Source organism: Notolepis coatsorum, assembly GCF_963971535.1.
Source record: "Notolepis coatsorum genome assembly, chromosome: 4".
In the NCBI taxonomy this organism is placed as follows: domain Eukaryota; kingdom Metazoa; phylum Chordata; class Actinopteri; order Aulopiformes; family Paralepididae; genus Notolepis; species Notolepis coatsorum.
Window position 1 is genome coordinate 8,173,022 of NC_140168.1, and position 16,858 is coordinate 8,189,879.

The following is a 16,858-nucleotide window of genomic DNA, read 5'->3' on the forward strand; positions in this document are numbered from 1 at the left end:
AGGAACCAGGAGGCTGTGACTGCCACTTTGGCCCAACAGAACCACAAGCTGTCCATGCTGACCCCCACAGAGTGTGACAAACTGAAGAAGCTGGAGCTTGTACTTGAGCCCTGCAGGTAAGTGTCTCTCCCTCTCTCTCTCCCCCCATACACCCCCCTCCTCTCTCTCTCTCCCCCATACACACACCTCACACCCCACTCTCTCTCTCCCATACACACACCTCACCCCCCAATCTCCCCCATACACACACCTATCTCTCTCCCATACACACACCTCACCCCCCCCTCTCTCCCCCATACACACACCTATCTCTCCCATACACACACCTCACCCCCCCTCTCTCCCCCATACACACACCTATCTCTCTCCCATACACACACCTCACCCCCCCCCCTCTCTCCCCCATACACACACCTATCTCTCCCATACACACACCTCACCCCCCCCTCTCTCCCCCATACACACACATATCTCTCTCCCATACACACACCTCACCCCCCCCCTCTCTCCCCCATACACACACCTCACCCCTCTCTCTCCCATACACACACCTCACCCCCCCCCCTCTCTCCCCCATACACACACCTATCTCTCTCCCATACACACACCTCACCCCCCCTCTCTCCCCCATACACACACCTATCTCCCTCTCATACACACACCTTCACCTCTTTCTCTCTCGCTCTCTTGTTTCACTGCAGGTATGTGACTGAGCTCCTTGGAGGGGAAACCTACGTCTCATGCTCTGTGGTGCTCCCCGCACTCTGCCACCTAAACCGCATCATGGACCTCAACGAGGAGGATCCGGGCTACATGGTAAAGTTCAAGGCCAGCTTCACGAAGGACCTGGACGCACGCAAAGCGACCCTCAACAACAGATGGCTGAAGCTGGCTACAGCCCTCGACCCGCGATTCAAGGACTTGAAGAGCGTACCAAAGGACGAGAGGGATGAGGTGTGTGTGTGAATGAGAAGACCAGTGTTAAGTCCTTAGGCTGTCATGAAAAGTCCTATGCAACTAATTAATTGTCCCTCTTATTAGGTGTGGACCTGGCTTAAAGAGATGCTGCCAGGACCAGAAGCAGACAAAGCTGCTCCACAAGCCACAGAGGACGAGCCACCAGCGAAGAGGACCCTCCTCCTGCTGTCTTCAGACTCTGATTCAGATGAAGTCAGGGTACTGTCAGGACAATTAGACCTCTACAAAGCTGAGCCCAGCATCGGAATGAATGACTGTCCACTGGAGTGGTGGGCAGCTCACGCAAAAGCCTATGGACAGCTGTCTCCTCTTGCTCGCAAATATCTGGCTACTCCTGCTACCTCTGTGCCATGTGAGAGGCTATTTTCACTTGCAGGTCACATAGTCCAAAAGAAGAGGGCAGCCTTACTCTCAGACAATGTAAACAAGCTTGTTTGTCTTAGCAATTGGCTCAAGGAATAGATTTGTCATGCATACAGTAGACCCTGCACTAGACCCTGCACTAGACCCTGCAGTCATGCCCCAGACCCTGTAGTAGACCCTGTAGTCATGCCCCCAGAAACTGTAGTAGACCCTGTAGTCATGCCCCCAGACACTGTAGTAGACCCTGTAGTCATGCCCCCAGACACTGTAGTAGACCCTGTAGTCATGCCCCCAGACACTGTAGTAGACCATGCCCCCAGACACTGTACTAGACCCTGTAGTCATGCCCCCAGACACTGTACTAGACCCTGTAGTCATGCCCCCAGACCCTGTAGTCATGCCCCCAGACACTGTAGTAGACCATGCCCCCAGACACTGTACTAGACCCTGTAGTCATGCCCCCAGACACTGTAGTAGACCCTGTAGTCATGCCCCCAGACACTGTAGTAGACCATGCCCCCAGACACTGTACTAGACCCTGTAGTCATGCCCCCAGACCCTGTAGTCATGCCCCCAGACACTGTAGTAGACCATGCCCCCAGACACTGTACTAGACCCTGTAGTCATGCCCCCAGACACTGTAGTAGACACTGTAGTCATGCCCCCAGACACTGTAGTAGACACTGTAGTCATGCCCCCAGACACTGTAGTAGACACTGTAGTCATGCCCCCAGACACTGTAGTAGACCCTGTAGTCATGCCCCCAGACACTGTACTAGACCCTGTAGTCATGCCCCCAGACACTGTACTAGACCCTGTAGTCATGCCCCCAGACACTGTACTAGACCCTGTAGTCATGCCCCCAGACACTGTACTAGACCCTGTAGTCATGCCCCCAGACACTGTACTAGACCCTGTAGTCATGCCCCCAGACACTGTACTAGACCCTGTAGTCATGCCCCCAGACACTGTAGTAGACACTGTAGTAGACCCTGTAGTCATGCCCCCAGACACTGTACTAGACCCTGTAGTCATGCCCCCAGACACTGTAGTAGACACTGTACTAGACCCTGTAGTCATGCCCCCAGACACTGTAGTAGACACTGTACTAGACCCTGTAGTCATGCCCCCAGACACTGTAGTAGACACTGTACTAGACCCTGTAGTCATGCCCCCAGACACTGTAGTAGACACTGTACTAGACCCTGTAGTCATGCCCCTAGACCCTGTAGTCATGCCCCCAGACACTGTACTAGACCCTGTAGTCATGCCCCCAGACACTGTACTAGACCCTGTAGTCATGCCCCCAGACACTGTAGTAGACCCTGTAGTCATGCCCCCAGACACTGTAGTAGACACTGTACTAGACCCTGTAGTCAGTATATTAATATTTGAATAGTCATATTTGGCACTATATCGTCGAGTTGGACGTAGTCTATTAAGCTAATAATAGTCTGTTAATATATAGTGCTTCGTGCGGTGAGAATACTACCGTAGTCAGTACCCCATCGTTTCGGGCAGAGAACTGGCTGCTTATCCAGGGTGGTTGACCCCACGTGAAGCTGCACCCGAGGAGCCCCAGAGCCGACGAGCGAGTGGACCTGTATACCGGATTATTCTGCCGACGACAGCCCGCCTTCCCAGGCACGGATTATGCTTTGTATACTTTGATTATTCCATGGATAAAGACCCCCGACACTGCCGTGTGTTGGAACCCCCCCCCCCTGGAGAGGACGCAAGGTGAGGAGACGCTCTGCAAGACGAGGTCGCTTCACGTCTCTCCTCCGTGGACCGGATGACGCCGGCCCACAAAGAGTCCACCTGCTTTCATCTGTGGTCCAAGGATCGCCGGCGCATTGAACGGCACTACAGTGGGTTCACCTGGGATACCCTTGGCCGGATGAGGCAGCCGGATTCTACCCCCCCCCCCCCTCCTACTCCTGTCGGCTTACAAGCGACCGGATTAACCCCCCCCCTAGTGTGTCCAGTATATAATCATTAAAGTATCATTGCTGTTATTCCCTAAACTATTCCAGGTCGTACTGTACTAGACCCTGTAGTCATGCCCCCAGAAACTGTAGTAGACCCTGTAGTCATGCCCCCAGACACTGTACTAGACCCTGTAGTCATGCCCCCAGACACTGTAGTAGACCCTGTAGTCATGCCCCCAGAAACTGTAGTAGACCCTGTAGTCATGCCCCCAGACACTGTAGTAGACCCTGTAGTCATGCCCCCAGACACTGTAGTAGACACTGTACTAGACCCTGTAGTCATGCCCCCAGACACTGTAGTAGACACTGTACTAGACCCTGTAGTCATGCCCCCAGACACTGTAGTAGACACTGTACTAGACCCTGTAGTCATGCCCCCAGACACTAGCTTGCTGTGGGCTGTTTTGATTTTTGAGGATACTGTAGCTTAGTGTAAACTGTTATTGGCTGTATCAGCAACAAATGTTACCTTATTGAGAGGTATGTTTTCATTCATTTTATTTTATTCAATTTAATAAAATTGATTTCTAAAGCATTCTTCACTTGCAGGTCACATAGTCCAAAAGAAGAGGGCAGCCTTACACACAGACAATGTAAACAAGCTGAAGCTTGTTTGTCTTAGCAATTGGCTCAAGGAATAGATGTCATGCATACAGTAGACCCTGTAGTAAACCCTGCACTAGACCCTGATTTTTGAGGATACTGTAGCTTAGTGTAAACTGTTATTGGCTGTATCGGCAACAAATGTTACCTTATTGAGAGGTATGTTTTCATTCATTTTATTTATTTATTTATTCAATTTAATAGAATTGATTTCTAAAGCATTCTTCACTTGCAGGTCACATAGTCCAAAAGAAGAGGGCAGCCTTACACTCAGACAATGTAAACAAGCTGAGGAATAGATGTCATGCATACAGTAGACCCTGTAGTAGACCCTGCACTAGATCCTGCAGTAGACCCTGCAGTAGACCCTGATTTGAGGATACTGTAGCTTAGTGTAAACTGTTAGCTGTATCAGCAACAAATGTTACCTTATTGAGAGGTATGTTTTCATTTTATTTATTTTATTTATTTAATAAAATTGATTTCTAAAGCATTCTTCTTGGTGTATTTAATTGATCAGTCACCTGCCACAATAATGTAATGTCCTTGAATTTTAAATATTTATATGAATATGAAATATAAATATGCGATTAAAATGCGATTAATTAGATTAATTAATTACAAAACCTGTAATTAATTAGATTAAAAATTTTAATCGCCTGACAGCACTAGTATCTATATATATTCAGCAATTCTCTCTGCCAGGTCAGTGTGCATCTTGAAACAGTGCTGAGCAGTACCGAACCGATAGACTAAACAGCATAGATTTTCGGCTTTCCAGTTTGGAGGAATCTTCATGTGTCGAGTCAGCGGTGATTTGGAGACTGGGAAAATACAGTTTTCTTACCTTGTAGTAGTAACGTGAATATTTAGGAAAAAAGCTTTGGGACCGCTTCTGTAAAGAAAGACTTTGCTGTGGAAGAGAAATAAACCATTTTGATATCTTTGTTTTACACTGGAGCGGCTGTGGACATTATTTGTCTTTATCAACGCACATACTACTCACGAGTAAGCAACTTTAACCAGTAGAATGGAACGTCGGCCCTCATAACTAGTGATCAAACAGTGACTTCAACCAGCTGTTGACTGAATCTAAGTAAGTTTATAACAAAAGTTAAAGTAAACTTCAGGGAGCTTTCCAGAGGAGGGAGTGTTACTGAGAGACAAAATGGCTTCGTCTCATTGTGAAGAGGATCTGTCTTGTCCTGTGTGCCGTGACATCTACACAGATCCTGTCATCTTGTTGTGTAGCCACAGCTTCTGTAAAGCCTGTCTGCAACAATGCTGGAGAGACAGAGAAGACAAGAACTGTCCACTTTGTAGGGAAGTCTCTTCAATTTTAAATCCTCCTTGTAACTTGGCTTTGAAGAACCTGTGTGAGGCCTTCAGGGAGAGAAGCCAGGGAGCTCCAGCAGGTTATGAGGTGCTCTGCAGTCTGCACAGACTCCAGCTCATCTGTGTGGTGTGTCCGTCCTCCAGAAAACGCAAGAGACACAACTGCTGCCTCATAGAGGAAGCTTCGGAGGATCACAAGGTATGGCAAAATCATTATTATAATAATTTATTCAATCTTTAATTATACTCAATAAATACACAGAGTAAATATTGTTGTCACATTGTTAATGAATACAGAAACATTAGACAATCAGAACAATTAGATGGGATTAGATTCAGACACTGATGTTGGAGTTGATTTATTTTTGTCCACAACGTAGGAGGTGTGAGAGTCAATGTCAGTGTGGGAGTCAATGTCAGTGTGGGAGTCAATGTCATTATGGGAGTCAATGGCAGTGTGGGAGTCAATGTCAGTGTGGGAGTCCAGGGTGGCCTGGGTGGCAAACGTACTCCAGTCTGTGAGTTGAAACCGGTGCTGCAGCACAGAGTCCTCAGACCTACATCTTTCAAGTGAAATACATCATGAATGAATGAATGAATGAATGAATGAATGAATGAATGAATTCCATTGCAGAAGCAGCTCCAGGCTCCACTGAAGACCTTACGTGACAAGCTACAGGCCTTTAAAGAAATCAAACAAACATGCGTCCGCATAGCAGAACACGTAAAGGTACAAATATTCTGTATTAATGATAAATGATTTACTGTAAGGTTGCAGCTGCACTCAACCTACACACAGTAAAAATAAGTGCCCTATTGTTGTAGTCCATTGTGGGAGAGACATGATTTTTAACCCCCCTACTGTATATTTCAGTTAGTTAGATAGTAAATTATAACACTACCTTATGCGACACTGTGAATGCTGTATAGTTAGTTAGATAGTAAATTATATTGACTTATTTCTAGGGATGTCCGATATTATCGGCCTCCCGATATTATCGGCCGATATCGGCATTAAAATGTGGTATCGGAAAATATCGATATCGTTATTTATTTTTCTTTCATTTCTATAACCTTTATTTACCCAGGCAAGCAAGTAAGAACAAATTCTGATTTTATTTATTGTCAAAAGTATGCATAATGTTGTGTTAATTCCACAACAAGAGATATGTAATGTTAATTACCTGAAATTATTCCGTTTCTTGGGGGGGGAAACCCTGCATATATCGGTATCGGTTGATATCGGTATCGGAAATTAAAAGTTGGACAATATCGGTATATCGGTATCGGTAAAAAAGCCAATATCGAGCATCCCTACTTATTATTTGTTTACACTGCTTGTGTTGTTTTTACTACCTGTACCCGTCGCGTCTCCGTTTATTATCGTGTAACATTGTTTTGGATGGTAAAAAAGTGCAGGGGACCATAACTGCCTTCTGAAAACATGCAGGGGACATGTCCCCTGTGTCCCCCCCCCCCCACAATCACGCTCCTGGGGGGGGCCATGTCCCCTGCATGTTTTCAGAAGGCAGTTATGGTCCCCTGCACTTTTTTACCATCCAAAACAATGTTACACGATAATAAACGGAGACGCGACGCGGCACTTGGACCACACGGAAAACGGCTGCTTGTTCCATCTCTGAGCTCAGGTCTCTGACGACCTGAGCCATTGTCATGTGTGACGGATCATACTGGGTCTGCGTTGTGTTTGATGTTAAATGAGAATGTCCCGAGGGGGAGTCGAACAGGGGGCTCCCGCGTCCGCGGGCGACGACACAGGCCGCTGCACTAAGAAGTGAATTCACTCCTAACTACCGTACCTATGCGTCTGTTAACCCTGTTATGGGGAAGTGAGTTTAATTTACCAGCCCGCACTGCCACAGTCACTCGTCAACACACCTGTTTCCGTGACTGTGGACATACCCACGGGCTTCCCCGTTACACATGCAAAGACAAGGTGAGCACCCGGCGAGGGACGAGTCGCATCTTTGTGTGCACGCGCTAAGTACCGAGCACAGCCGTCTTTGCATAACAACAACAGCCATGTCGTCAGGTGTGCTCAAATACATAGCACCCCTCCCCTGAAAGTTTGGTGTGAAACTGAACGATGGTCTGTGTGATTGCCATGAAATGCAACAGCATTGCTTGGTCTCTGTGAAAATATCTGTCTATGACCTTGTTGTATTTAAAAGCCTCTAGCCTGTTGTTTTATACATTGTAGATAATAAATAGCACGATCTCTCTCTCTCTCACGTTCCGAGACTCGTGCAGCGTTATGACTTGTCATAAGTGAATTGTATATAGAAACATCTCACCAAAATTGACTTGCACAACTGATTCATTTTAAATGTTTTATCTACGACCTTACAGCCACTGACCACGCCCCACAAATGTGTCCCCTCCAACATTGAAAACTAAATTATGCCCTTGCCCCCCCCCCCATCCCCCATGCTGCCTGAATTTCCCCAAGGGGATCAATAAAGGAATATCTTATCTTATCTTATAATCTCCAGGTCCAGGCCCTGCACACAGAGAAACAGATTAAGAAGGAGTTTAAGAAGCTTCACCAGTTTCTCCACGAGGAAAAGGAGGCCAGGGTAGCTGCACTGAAGGAGGAAGAGGAGCAGAAGAGCCAGACGATGAAGGAGAAGATTGAGGGGCTGGACAGAGAGATGTCAACCCTTTCAGACACAATCAGAGCCATAGAGCAGGAGATGAACGCTGAACACGTCTCCTTCCTGCAGGTCAGGACTGGTCTCTCTTCAGTTCATAGGGAATGATGCTGAGGATGTTTAGTGTTTAACTTGATCTGTCTTTACCTCCATAGAACTACAAGACCACACTGAAAAGGTAAGTGATTTATCTCTCTTTTTGTCGCTCTCTTTCTCTCTCTCATCTCTATCTCTTTCTATCTCTCTTTTTCTCAATTTCTCTCTTTCTTTCTATCTCTCTCTCCTTTCTCTCTGACTCTCTTTCCATGACTGCCCCCATGTTAACCCTTTCACCGCTGCACTACCAAAACGGTTAACCCTTTCACTGCGACAATACACAGAAGGTTAACCCTTTTACTGCCACACGACAGCCAGTTAACCCTTTCACTGCCACACGACAGAAGTTTAACCCGGCGACCGATGGTTGTGTGATAGTAAAGGGTTAACCTTCTGTCGTGTGGCAGTGAAAGGGTTAACGGGCGTCGCTGTTCACCACGGCTGTGGGTGGGTGCATGAATCGCGGGCGGGAAGCAAAGTTCTTTTTCCGCTCCGGTTGGATTCAGAGGCGTGCGCCACACGCATTTTCACAGAAATACACTCAATGTAATGGCAGGATTTCTTTAGACTTTCGTTTACCATTTCATTTTCAGTGCAGGCAGCAAAAAGGTTTCAGACTCGTGTCCAATGGCTAATACAAATCTGTATCCACAATTATGATGTACAAACTCACGGACTCCAGAATACGTTTGAAGGTTCTTTAGTTTCTTTGGGCAGTCACAAAGTACAACATCATTCTTCATAGGATATATAGACCGAACTAGGATCATGGACTACGCTCAAAAAGTTATGTGCTTCCAAACTGCATGGGCACTGTCTCACTACAAACTAGGCACTTCAAGTTCACTGCATATAAAGACTCTCGCACATGCGCAGTAACACATCTAACGTACATGTAATGTTAATTCTTAGAATAATTCGCAACTAAACTATAAATATGGCTTATAGCATACCACAGCATTACAAATTAAACTACTGCTCGTTTTCTATGCAATAACTAAATATATAAAATACAAATATATTCAAAATATGACTTTTCAAGGTTTGGCTCTTACAAATTCCGGCCTTTAATTGGAAGACAAGCAGGCTGCCAATTACTCAATAAACAAACTAGAGCCAACGTAAATTTCAAACATAAAGCATTATCCTATATGCTAATCAAATTCTAGCGTGAATGTAATGAACGTACAAAGGATACGTAGATCAAAGTTCTTTTGTTTAACTGTCCTTCTCATAGATGAGACACAGCTTGTCGACAGGTCTTTCAAGGGTGTTTGTCTTCGTCTTGACCAGCACACGCCTCACAAGTCCATTTGCATCAGGAATGATCTGAGCGACTCTTCCCAGCAACCATGAGCTCCGTGGCGCTGATTCATCCAAGATCATGACGACATCTCCAATTGACAGATTCTTCTTGATCTGGGTCCATCGTTGACGCTCTTGCAACTGGGGAAGGAACTCACGCACCCATCGCTTCCAGAATAAGTCGGCGAGATATTGTATCTGCTTCCATCTTCTGCGTGCATATGAATCCTCCTTGCTGAACAGTCCAGGCGGCATGACTGGCTGCTTCTTCATCAGTAGTAAGTGGTTAGGGGTCAATGCTTCGAGGTCTGAAGGGTCGTCTGTTGTTGTTGTGAGTGGTCTGTCATTTAGTATGTATTCCACTTCACACAGCAATGTGTGTAGACACTCATCACTCACTGTTTGTTCCTTCAGCACAGATCTCATTACTTTCCTTACAGATCGGATCTGTCTCTCCCAGACTCCTCCAAAATGTGAGCCTGCAGGTGGGTTGAAAACCCATTTGATTCCTCTTTGCATCAGTGCATCTTGAATCTTTGCTTGATTCCACTGCTGAATCGACTCTCGCAGCTCACGCTCAGTGGCTACAAAATTTGTCCCATTGTCTGAGCGCATAACTGCCACTTGTCCTCTCCTGCACAGAAAACGACGGATTGCATTCACACACGAGTCAGTGTCAAGCAAGTGCGCTACTTCAATGTGTACTGCTCGCGTAGTGAGACAGGTAAACAGGACGCCATATCTCTTCACAGTGCTGCGGCCCTGCTTCACGTCAAACGGACCAAAATAATCCACCCCTACATTAGTGAAAGGGGGTTTGTCAGGTTCTATCCTGTCTGCCAGGCAAGTTTGCCATCTTTTGTCCGAGGGTCTTGCCTTTGACTTTTCTGCAGACCACACATCTTGACAAGAACTTCCTCACCATTGAGTTCACTGAGGGGATCCAATACCTTTGACGCAAACGTGAGAGCATATAGTTTCTTCCACAGTGTCCGATTTTCTCATGAGTGTCTCTCAGAATCAGTGTAGTGACATGCAAATCCTTTGGGATGATGACCGGATGCTTCACATGCTCCGGCATAGCAGATTCACAGAGACGGCCTCCGACCCTCAGAACTCCATCCTGGATCACTGGGTCAAGCTTTGTTAGATGACTGCTCTTCTTCACGTTGCTTCCTTTCTCCAGCATGAGTACTTCTTCAGGAAACTGCTGGGTTTGAGTGAATCTGATGATCTCCATCTCAGCTCTCGTTAGACATTCAACTGTCAAGGTGCCCAGGTCTGGCATCGTCTTGCTGTCGTTCTGGTTGTCAGTTCTTGTTTGACCATCGGGATCTGTTTGTAGATCTGTCTTCTTCTTCCTACAGCACTGTAGCAGCATATCCTTCAGTCGGAGAATCCAGGCGACGGCTCTTTTCAGTCTGTACCAGCTGGAATAGTGGTTGATCAGCTTGTTCACAGCATCTGTGTCTTCGACTGCGTGTGTAAGATGTACGTGTCTCACCTTGCTGTCGTCCTCTTCGACCTTCATCTCGGCAGGTCTGTCCGGCCATTGACTCTCTGGTTCTCGAAGGAAAGCTGGACCATGAAACCAGCTAGGGCTCTCCATGAACTTGTAGGTGTAAGCCCCCTGGAAGCACAGTCGGAAGGGTTGATTGAGGTATTGACATACTTCCATTGGTGCGCTTTCGTTGCATCTCTGATGGTGGCGACACGGTTGTCAACGAAGGTCTTGAAACGCAGTGTTTCATTCTCTATATATCTCAACACGGTTGTGCTGTCAGTCCAGAATGTCGAGTCACGAAGGTCCATCTGGAGCTCTCGTCTCAACATCTTGTCAGTGTTCACGGCCACTACCGCTGCTGTCAATTCCATTCGTGGAATAGTAGTTTGCTTTGTTGGAGCAACACGGGCTCGTCCCATCATGAAGGCGCAGTGAACCTGTCCATTGCTGCTTGTCAGTCTGAGGTAGGAGACTGTCCCATATCCATTTTCGGACACGTCAGAAAAGTGATGAATCTGTGCTTCTGCAACAGGTCCGAAGTCCACTGGTCTTACACATCTGGTCACACCCACTTCTGACAGTTGGTGAAGCTCTTGCAGCCACGTGGGCCATTTTTGGGCAAACTTTTTAGGAATTTCGTCCTCCCATGCAAGCCTTTCTTTGCACAGCTGCTGCATGAGCATCTTCGCAGGGAGGATTGCTGGGGCAAGGAAACCCAGTGGGTCGTAGATAGAACTGGTTACTGAAAGGATTCCTCGTCTTGTGACGGGTCTGTCTTTAAGATTGATCCTGAACTTGAATGAGTCGGACTCGATGCACCACAACACTCCTAAGACCCTTTCCACAGGGAGAGTATCGTTGGTCAGATCCAGGTCTCTCAGTTCGTTTGCTCTTTCATTGTCTGGGACAGACGCAAACAGCCTGTGACTGTTACTTGTCCATTTGGTCAGGTGAAAACCTCCGTCGGCGCACAATGCGGTGAGGTCTGCTCGTAGGGCGATAGCTTGCGTTTGGTTGGAGACCGACTTTAGACAGTCAGAACATAAAAGTTCTTGAGAACTGTATCTACAGCCTCAGGTGGAGACTTGTTCCTATTCTCTTGTGCTGTCCTCTGTAGAGAAAATGTGGCGCAGCTGGGTGAGGAGGTCGCACCGAAGAGGTGCACAACCATCTTGTACTCATCGATGTCCTGGGTGATGTCTCCCTCGGGCCACCACAGGAAGCGCAGGAGATCGGTGTCTTCATCAGGCACGCGCACTTGGTAGTACATCTTTTCGATGTCAGCCATCATGGCAACCGGCTCCTGTCTGAAGCGAGTCAACACTCCGACCAGGGTGTTCGTTAGGTCTGGTCCTTGTAGAAGCTCACTGTTCAATGAGACTCCTTGGTAGCTGGCGGCGCAGTCAAACACCACACGAATCCTTTTCTTCTGTGGGTGGAAGACTCCATGATGGGGAAGGTACCATACTTTTCCATCCTGACAACTTAACAGTCTTGTTAGTACTTTCACTGCATATCCTGCGTTAAACATGTCACACATGAAGCTGGTATACTCGGCATGGAACTCAGGATTCCTCTTCAGCTTGGTCTTGAGGTTTAGTGCTCGCTGCATTGCAGCACTTTGATTGTTTGACATTTGGACACTCGCTCTCTTCAGTGGAAGATTTATGTAGTAATGTCCATCCACATAGTGTGCAGAGCCTGACACAAAGTCCATGAAACGATGGTCCTCTTGTGACATCTCTAACTTGTCATCACAGTTTCGTTCGGGAAAGTCATGGTTATATTGCTGGAGAAGAAGCCGTTCTATACCCTCAGTCTCGACAGCAATTCTGTTCACTGCAGCACTTGATTGTTCACCGTCACATGCTGTAGTGTCCGTCCGTTGGCTCTTCCAGTGGACCATTCAGAATCCACCCAAGAGCAGTTTTGACCGCATATGATCCGTTTGCTTGGCTGTGGATCACTTTCCACGGCTCTAGCAGCTTGTGTTCTCTTGTTCCGATGAGAAGCTCCACTTCGGCATTGATGCGTGGCAACCTGACTTCGTTGAGGTACGGCCATTTGTCAACATCCTTTTGTTGTGGAACGTTCTTCACGGAGACAGGGATGTTCCTCTGTGTGAACACTTTGGACAGTTCAATGAAGTTATTCTCCTCTAACCCACTAACTTCCAAGTCAGTGAGGATGTAACTCTCCACTCGCTTCTTTGCATTGATGGTGCTTAGCACTAGCTCCGTCTTTCTGCCTTGAATGTTCAATCGCTCTGCCAGTGTCTCTGTACAAAACGTCGCAGAGCTGCCTGGGTCCATGAATGCATAAACCTCCACAGCTTTGTTGCTTTTCTTGTTCTTTACTCTGACGGGCACTATGGCGAGCACGCAGTTGTCTCCGGCCCCAGTGCAGGCACTTAACACTTTGTTTTCCTCTGTACTGGCTGCGTTTCCTTGGGAGGCGGGTTCATCTTCTTTTGAGGCAACTTCTGTTGTCTTCTCCTTTGGACCTTTGTCTTGCCTTGCAAAGTGTAGCATGCTGGGATGCTTCATGGAACAGTGTTCACATGTCATTTTCTTTTTACACTCCTTGCTAAGGTGGCCTTTCACCAGGCAGCCGAAACAGAAGCCGTTCCTCTTCAGAAACTCCACTCTTTCCTTATGTGGTTTGTCTCTTAGCTTGCGACATTCTTCCAGGGTGTGACCTTTCTCACAGAACACACATGGCTTTGTAAAAGTACGGTTGAAGTATGTAGCATCTTTTGACTTTGATGATTCGCCTTTTTCATCATCCACTTGTTCAGCACTGGTAGCGAAGCTGCTTCCCCTTTTAGCTTCTCTTTGATCTTTCTTTCCGTGCTGAGGTTTCTTTGTATCTTTCTTGTCCGCTGTTGCAGAGTCGAGATCTCCAAAGAGAGGGTCAGATGTGATCTTTGCTTGGCGATCTACGAAGCTCACCAGATCTGTAAACTTGGCTCACCTCCGACGGCGTTCTTGAAGGTCATATGCATGAACTCTCCATCTCTCTCTCATCTTGAATGGCAGCTTAGCAACAACCGCCCTCATGGCCGTCGGATTGTCCATCTCTTCCATGTAATCGACATCTTCCATAGCGTTGCGACAGCTCACAAGAAACACTGAAAAAGCACTGAGGGCTTTCCCATCTTCTGACTTTATCAACGGCCACTTGCAAGCCTTGTTGATCAAAGAGTCGGCGATCTTCAGCGGGTCTCCGTAATGTTTGTGAAGCAGCCTCACTGCCTCTGCATATCCACGCGCTGCAGTCATATGGTGGCATCTCTTCACGAGGTCCTGTGGTTCCCCTCTGGTGTACTGCTCTAAGAAGTACAGTTTGTCAGTGCTGCTGTCGGCTTGTGCATCAATAGCATGATTGAAAGCTCTCATAAAGGATCTGAACTCTAATGGTTCTCCACTGAACACTGGCACGTCTCTTTGTGGCAAACGAGAGAGCTCCTGTTTTTTTGCGAGCATTTCAGCGAGGTTTGTCTGTTGCTGCATGGTGCAAAACACCAACTACATTAAAACTACAGTACTTAAAGCATGATATATTAAAATCCATGTGGAGCAGTTCTATATGTATATAAATAATAAATAATAGTAGGCAGTTACAGCTGTTCCAATGTAAATCCGTGCGCTTCTGCTCTGAAGTGGACGGCCACGCGAGCCTCTCTCTCTCTCTCTCTCTTTGCTGTCTGTCTGTCTCTCTCCCTCTCTCTCTCCCACTCTCTCTCTGTCTGTCTCTCTCTCTCTTTTGCTCTCTCTCTGTCTGTCTGTCTCTCTCTCTCTCCCTCTCTCTCTCCCTCTCTCTCTTTCTCTCTGTCTGTCTCTCTCTCTCTCTCTCACTCTCTCTCTCTTTCTCTCTCTCTCTCTCCTTTTAAATCTGCATGTCAGATTAAAGGTGCTGTTGTAATTGGATGATCTGGATGATGTGACTGAGGTTGAGAGGGTAGTGGAATGTACAATAGTATGTATGTATGTATTTATTGTGTATTGTGTATTTATTGATTGAGTGGAAATGATTGTATTGGAAACATGATGGAGAAGAGATGGAATGCAGTTATTTTTATGGAAATCAATATCTCTCTCTTCTCTGCGGCTCTGAAGCTAAGCCCACAGCAGGACTGACTCTTGAATGTTCTTCCAGAGCTCAGTGCAACCTGCCTCGTCCACAGCTGGTCTCAGGAGTGCTGATAGACGAGGCCAAACACCTGGGCAACCTGGCCTTCAGAGTCTGGGAGAAGATGAAGGAGAGGGTCAAGTTCACTCCTGTCACTCTGGACCCAAACACTGCACCACCCCGGTTCTCTATATCTGATGATCTGACCAGTGTGAGAGACACAGACACAAAGCAGCAGCTCCCTGACAACCCAGAGAGGAACATTTTGTATAACATTGTTCTGGGTTCTGAGAGCTTCAGCTCAGGGAAACACAGCTGGGAGGTGGAGGTGGGAGACCATCCTCACTGGTCTATAGGTGTAGCTAAAGAGTCATTTGACAGGAAGAGTAAGGGGCTAAAGGCATCACCACAACATGGTATCTGGGCTCTACATTATAGGAGTGGTAAGTACACTAATGGTCTGAGTCAGATCCTCAAAGTGAAGAGGAGCCCCCAGAGGATCAGAGTACAGCTGGACTATAACGGGGGGGAGCTGTCCTTCTACGACCGTGAAGACATGACTCACATCTACACTCATGAACACACCTTCACTGAGAAACTCTACCCACTCTTCGCTATAGGACCGGCTGGTGATGCCAAACACCCTGATATAAACATCTGCCCATCAGAGGTGTCTCTCACTGTGATATAGTCATGACAGTGAGGTGTGTGTGTGTGTGTGTGTGTGTGTGTGTGTGTGTGTGTGTGTGTGTGTGTGTGTGTGTGTGTGTGTGTGTGTGTGTGTGTGTGTGTGTGTGTGTGTGTGTGTGTGTGTGTGTGTGTGTGTGTGTGTGTGTGTGTGTGTGTGTGTGTGTGTGTGTGTGTGTGTGTGTGTGTGTGTGTGTGTGTGTGTGTGTGTGTGTGTGTGTGTGTGTGTTCGGGACCGATCCCACTTCACTTCCCTTCCTCTGGCTCTACCGCCTGGCAGGTATTACCTTAAAGAGATTAAGTAAGGTATTACTTACCTTAAAGAGATATTTCACTTTAGTTTCACTAGTTTCCTCGGTCTTACCTCCACACCTCCAGGAGCGGTGCTGTTGACAGAAGACAACTTGAGGTTCTACTAAAGTGAAATGTCCCTTTAAGCAGTAACTGTCTCATTACGAACAAGGATGTATCTTATTTGTTTTAGGACAGAGGCGGCGATTGTCTTGTGATTTTACGGAAAGAGTTCATAAATGTGCCCTTTTTCCCCCCACGGCTGAGCGATATCGACGCCATCGAGGTCAGAGGTCAGAGTTGAGACGCACCGCTTGACCCCCACGTGTTGGGGGGGGGGGGGTACTGTGGTTAGATACATGTAGTGGAAACACTGGTGTCTGAGAGCGTGTGTGTGTGTAACGGGATGTGTATGAAATATGAATATGAAGCTACAAGGAATCCATGGGAAATGCAGTTGTACATTATTACATTTACATTTTTGTGTACATTTTTGTGCAGTTGTACATTATTACTACAGTATTGAACTGAAATACCCTCCAGTTAGACCCCCCCCCCCCCCCCACCCCCCCTTGTCTCTATTTTTATTTTTGTTTTATCATTTTCTTTGTAGTATATGAGAACTCTTGTGTTTCTTGAGCTTGGGAGCTTGTTCAGTCTTTTGGCGCCACCTTGTGGCTATATTGATGTGTGTTTTTGTTTTGTTTGAGCTTCAGTATAAACGAGTCAAGTCAAGTCAAGTCAAGAGTTTTATTTGTCACGGCATAAGTATACAATGAAATGCGGGGGGTCTTGCCCGCAACGATGTGCATAATACAATAGTAATATATAATAAGAATCCAATAGAACGACATTGTGCAATAAAACAAGTAAACAAAGTAGGGCATATCGGTATATGTACA

The 16,858-nt window shown here is 46.8% G+C and overlaps 1 protein-coding gene across 1 annotated transcript; it reads left to right on the top strand.

Moving 5' to 3' along the window:
* Positions 1-5,103: 5,103 nt before the first annotated feature.
* LOC311227644 (zinc-binding protein A33-like) lies at positions 5,104-15,669 on the top strand (the record flags this gene model as incomplete). Its single annotated transcript, XM_084313365.1, has 4 exons — positions 5,104-5,469; positions 7,784-8,014; positions 8,098-8,120; positions 15,006-15,669. 4 exons carry the CDS (start codon positions 5,104-5,106, stop codon positions 15,667-15,669), a joined length of 1,284 nt encoding a protein of 427 aa, XP_084169491.1.
* Positions 15,670-16,858: the final 1,189 nt, after the last annotated feature.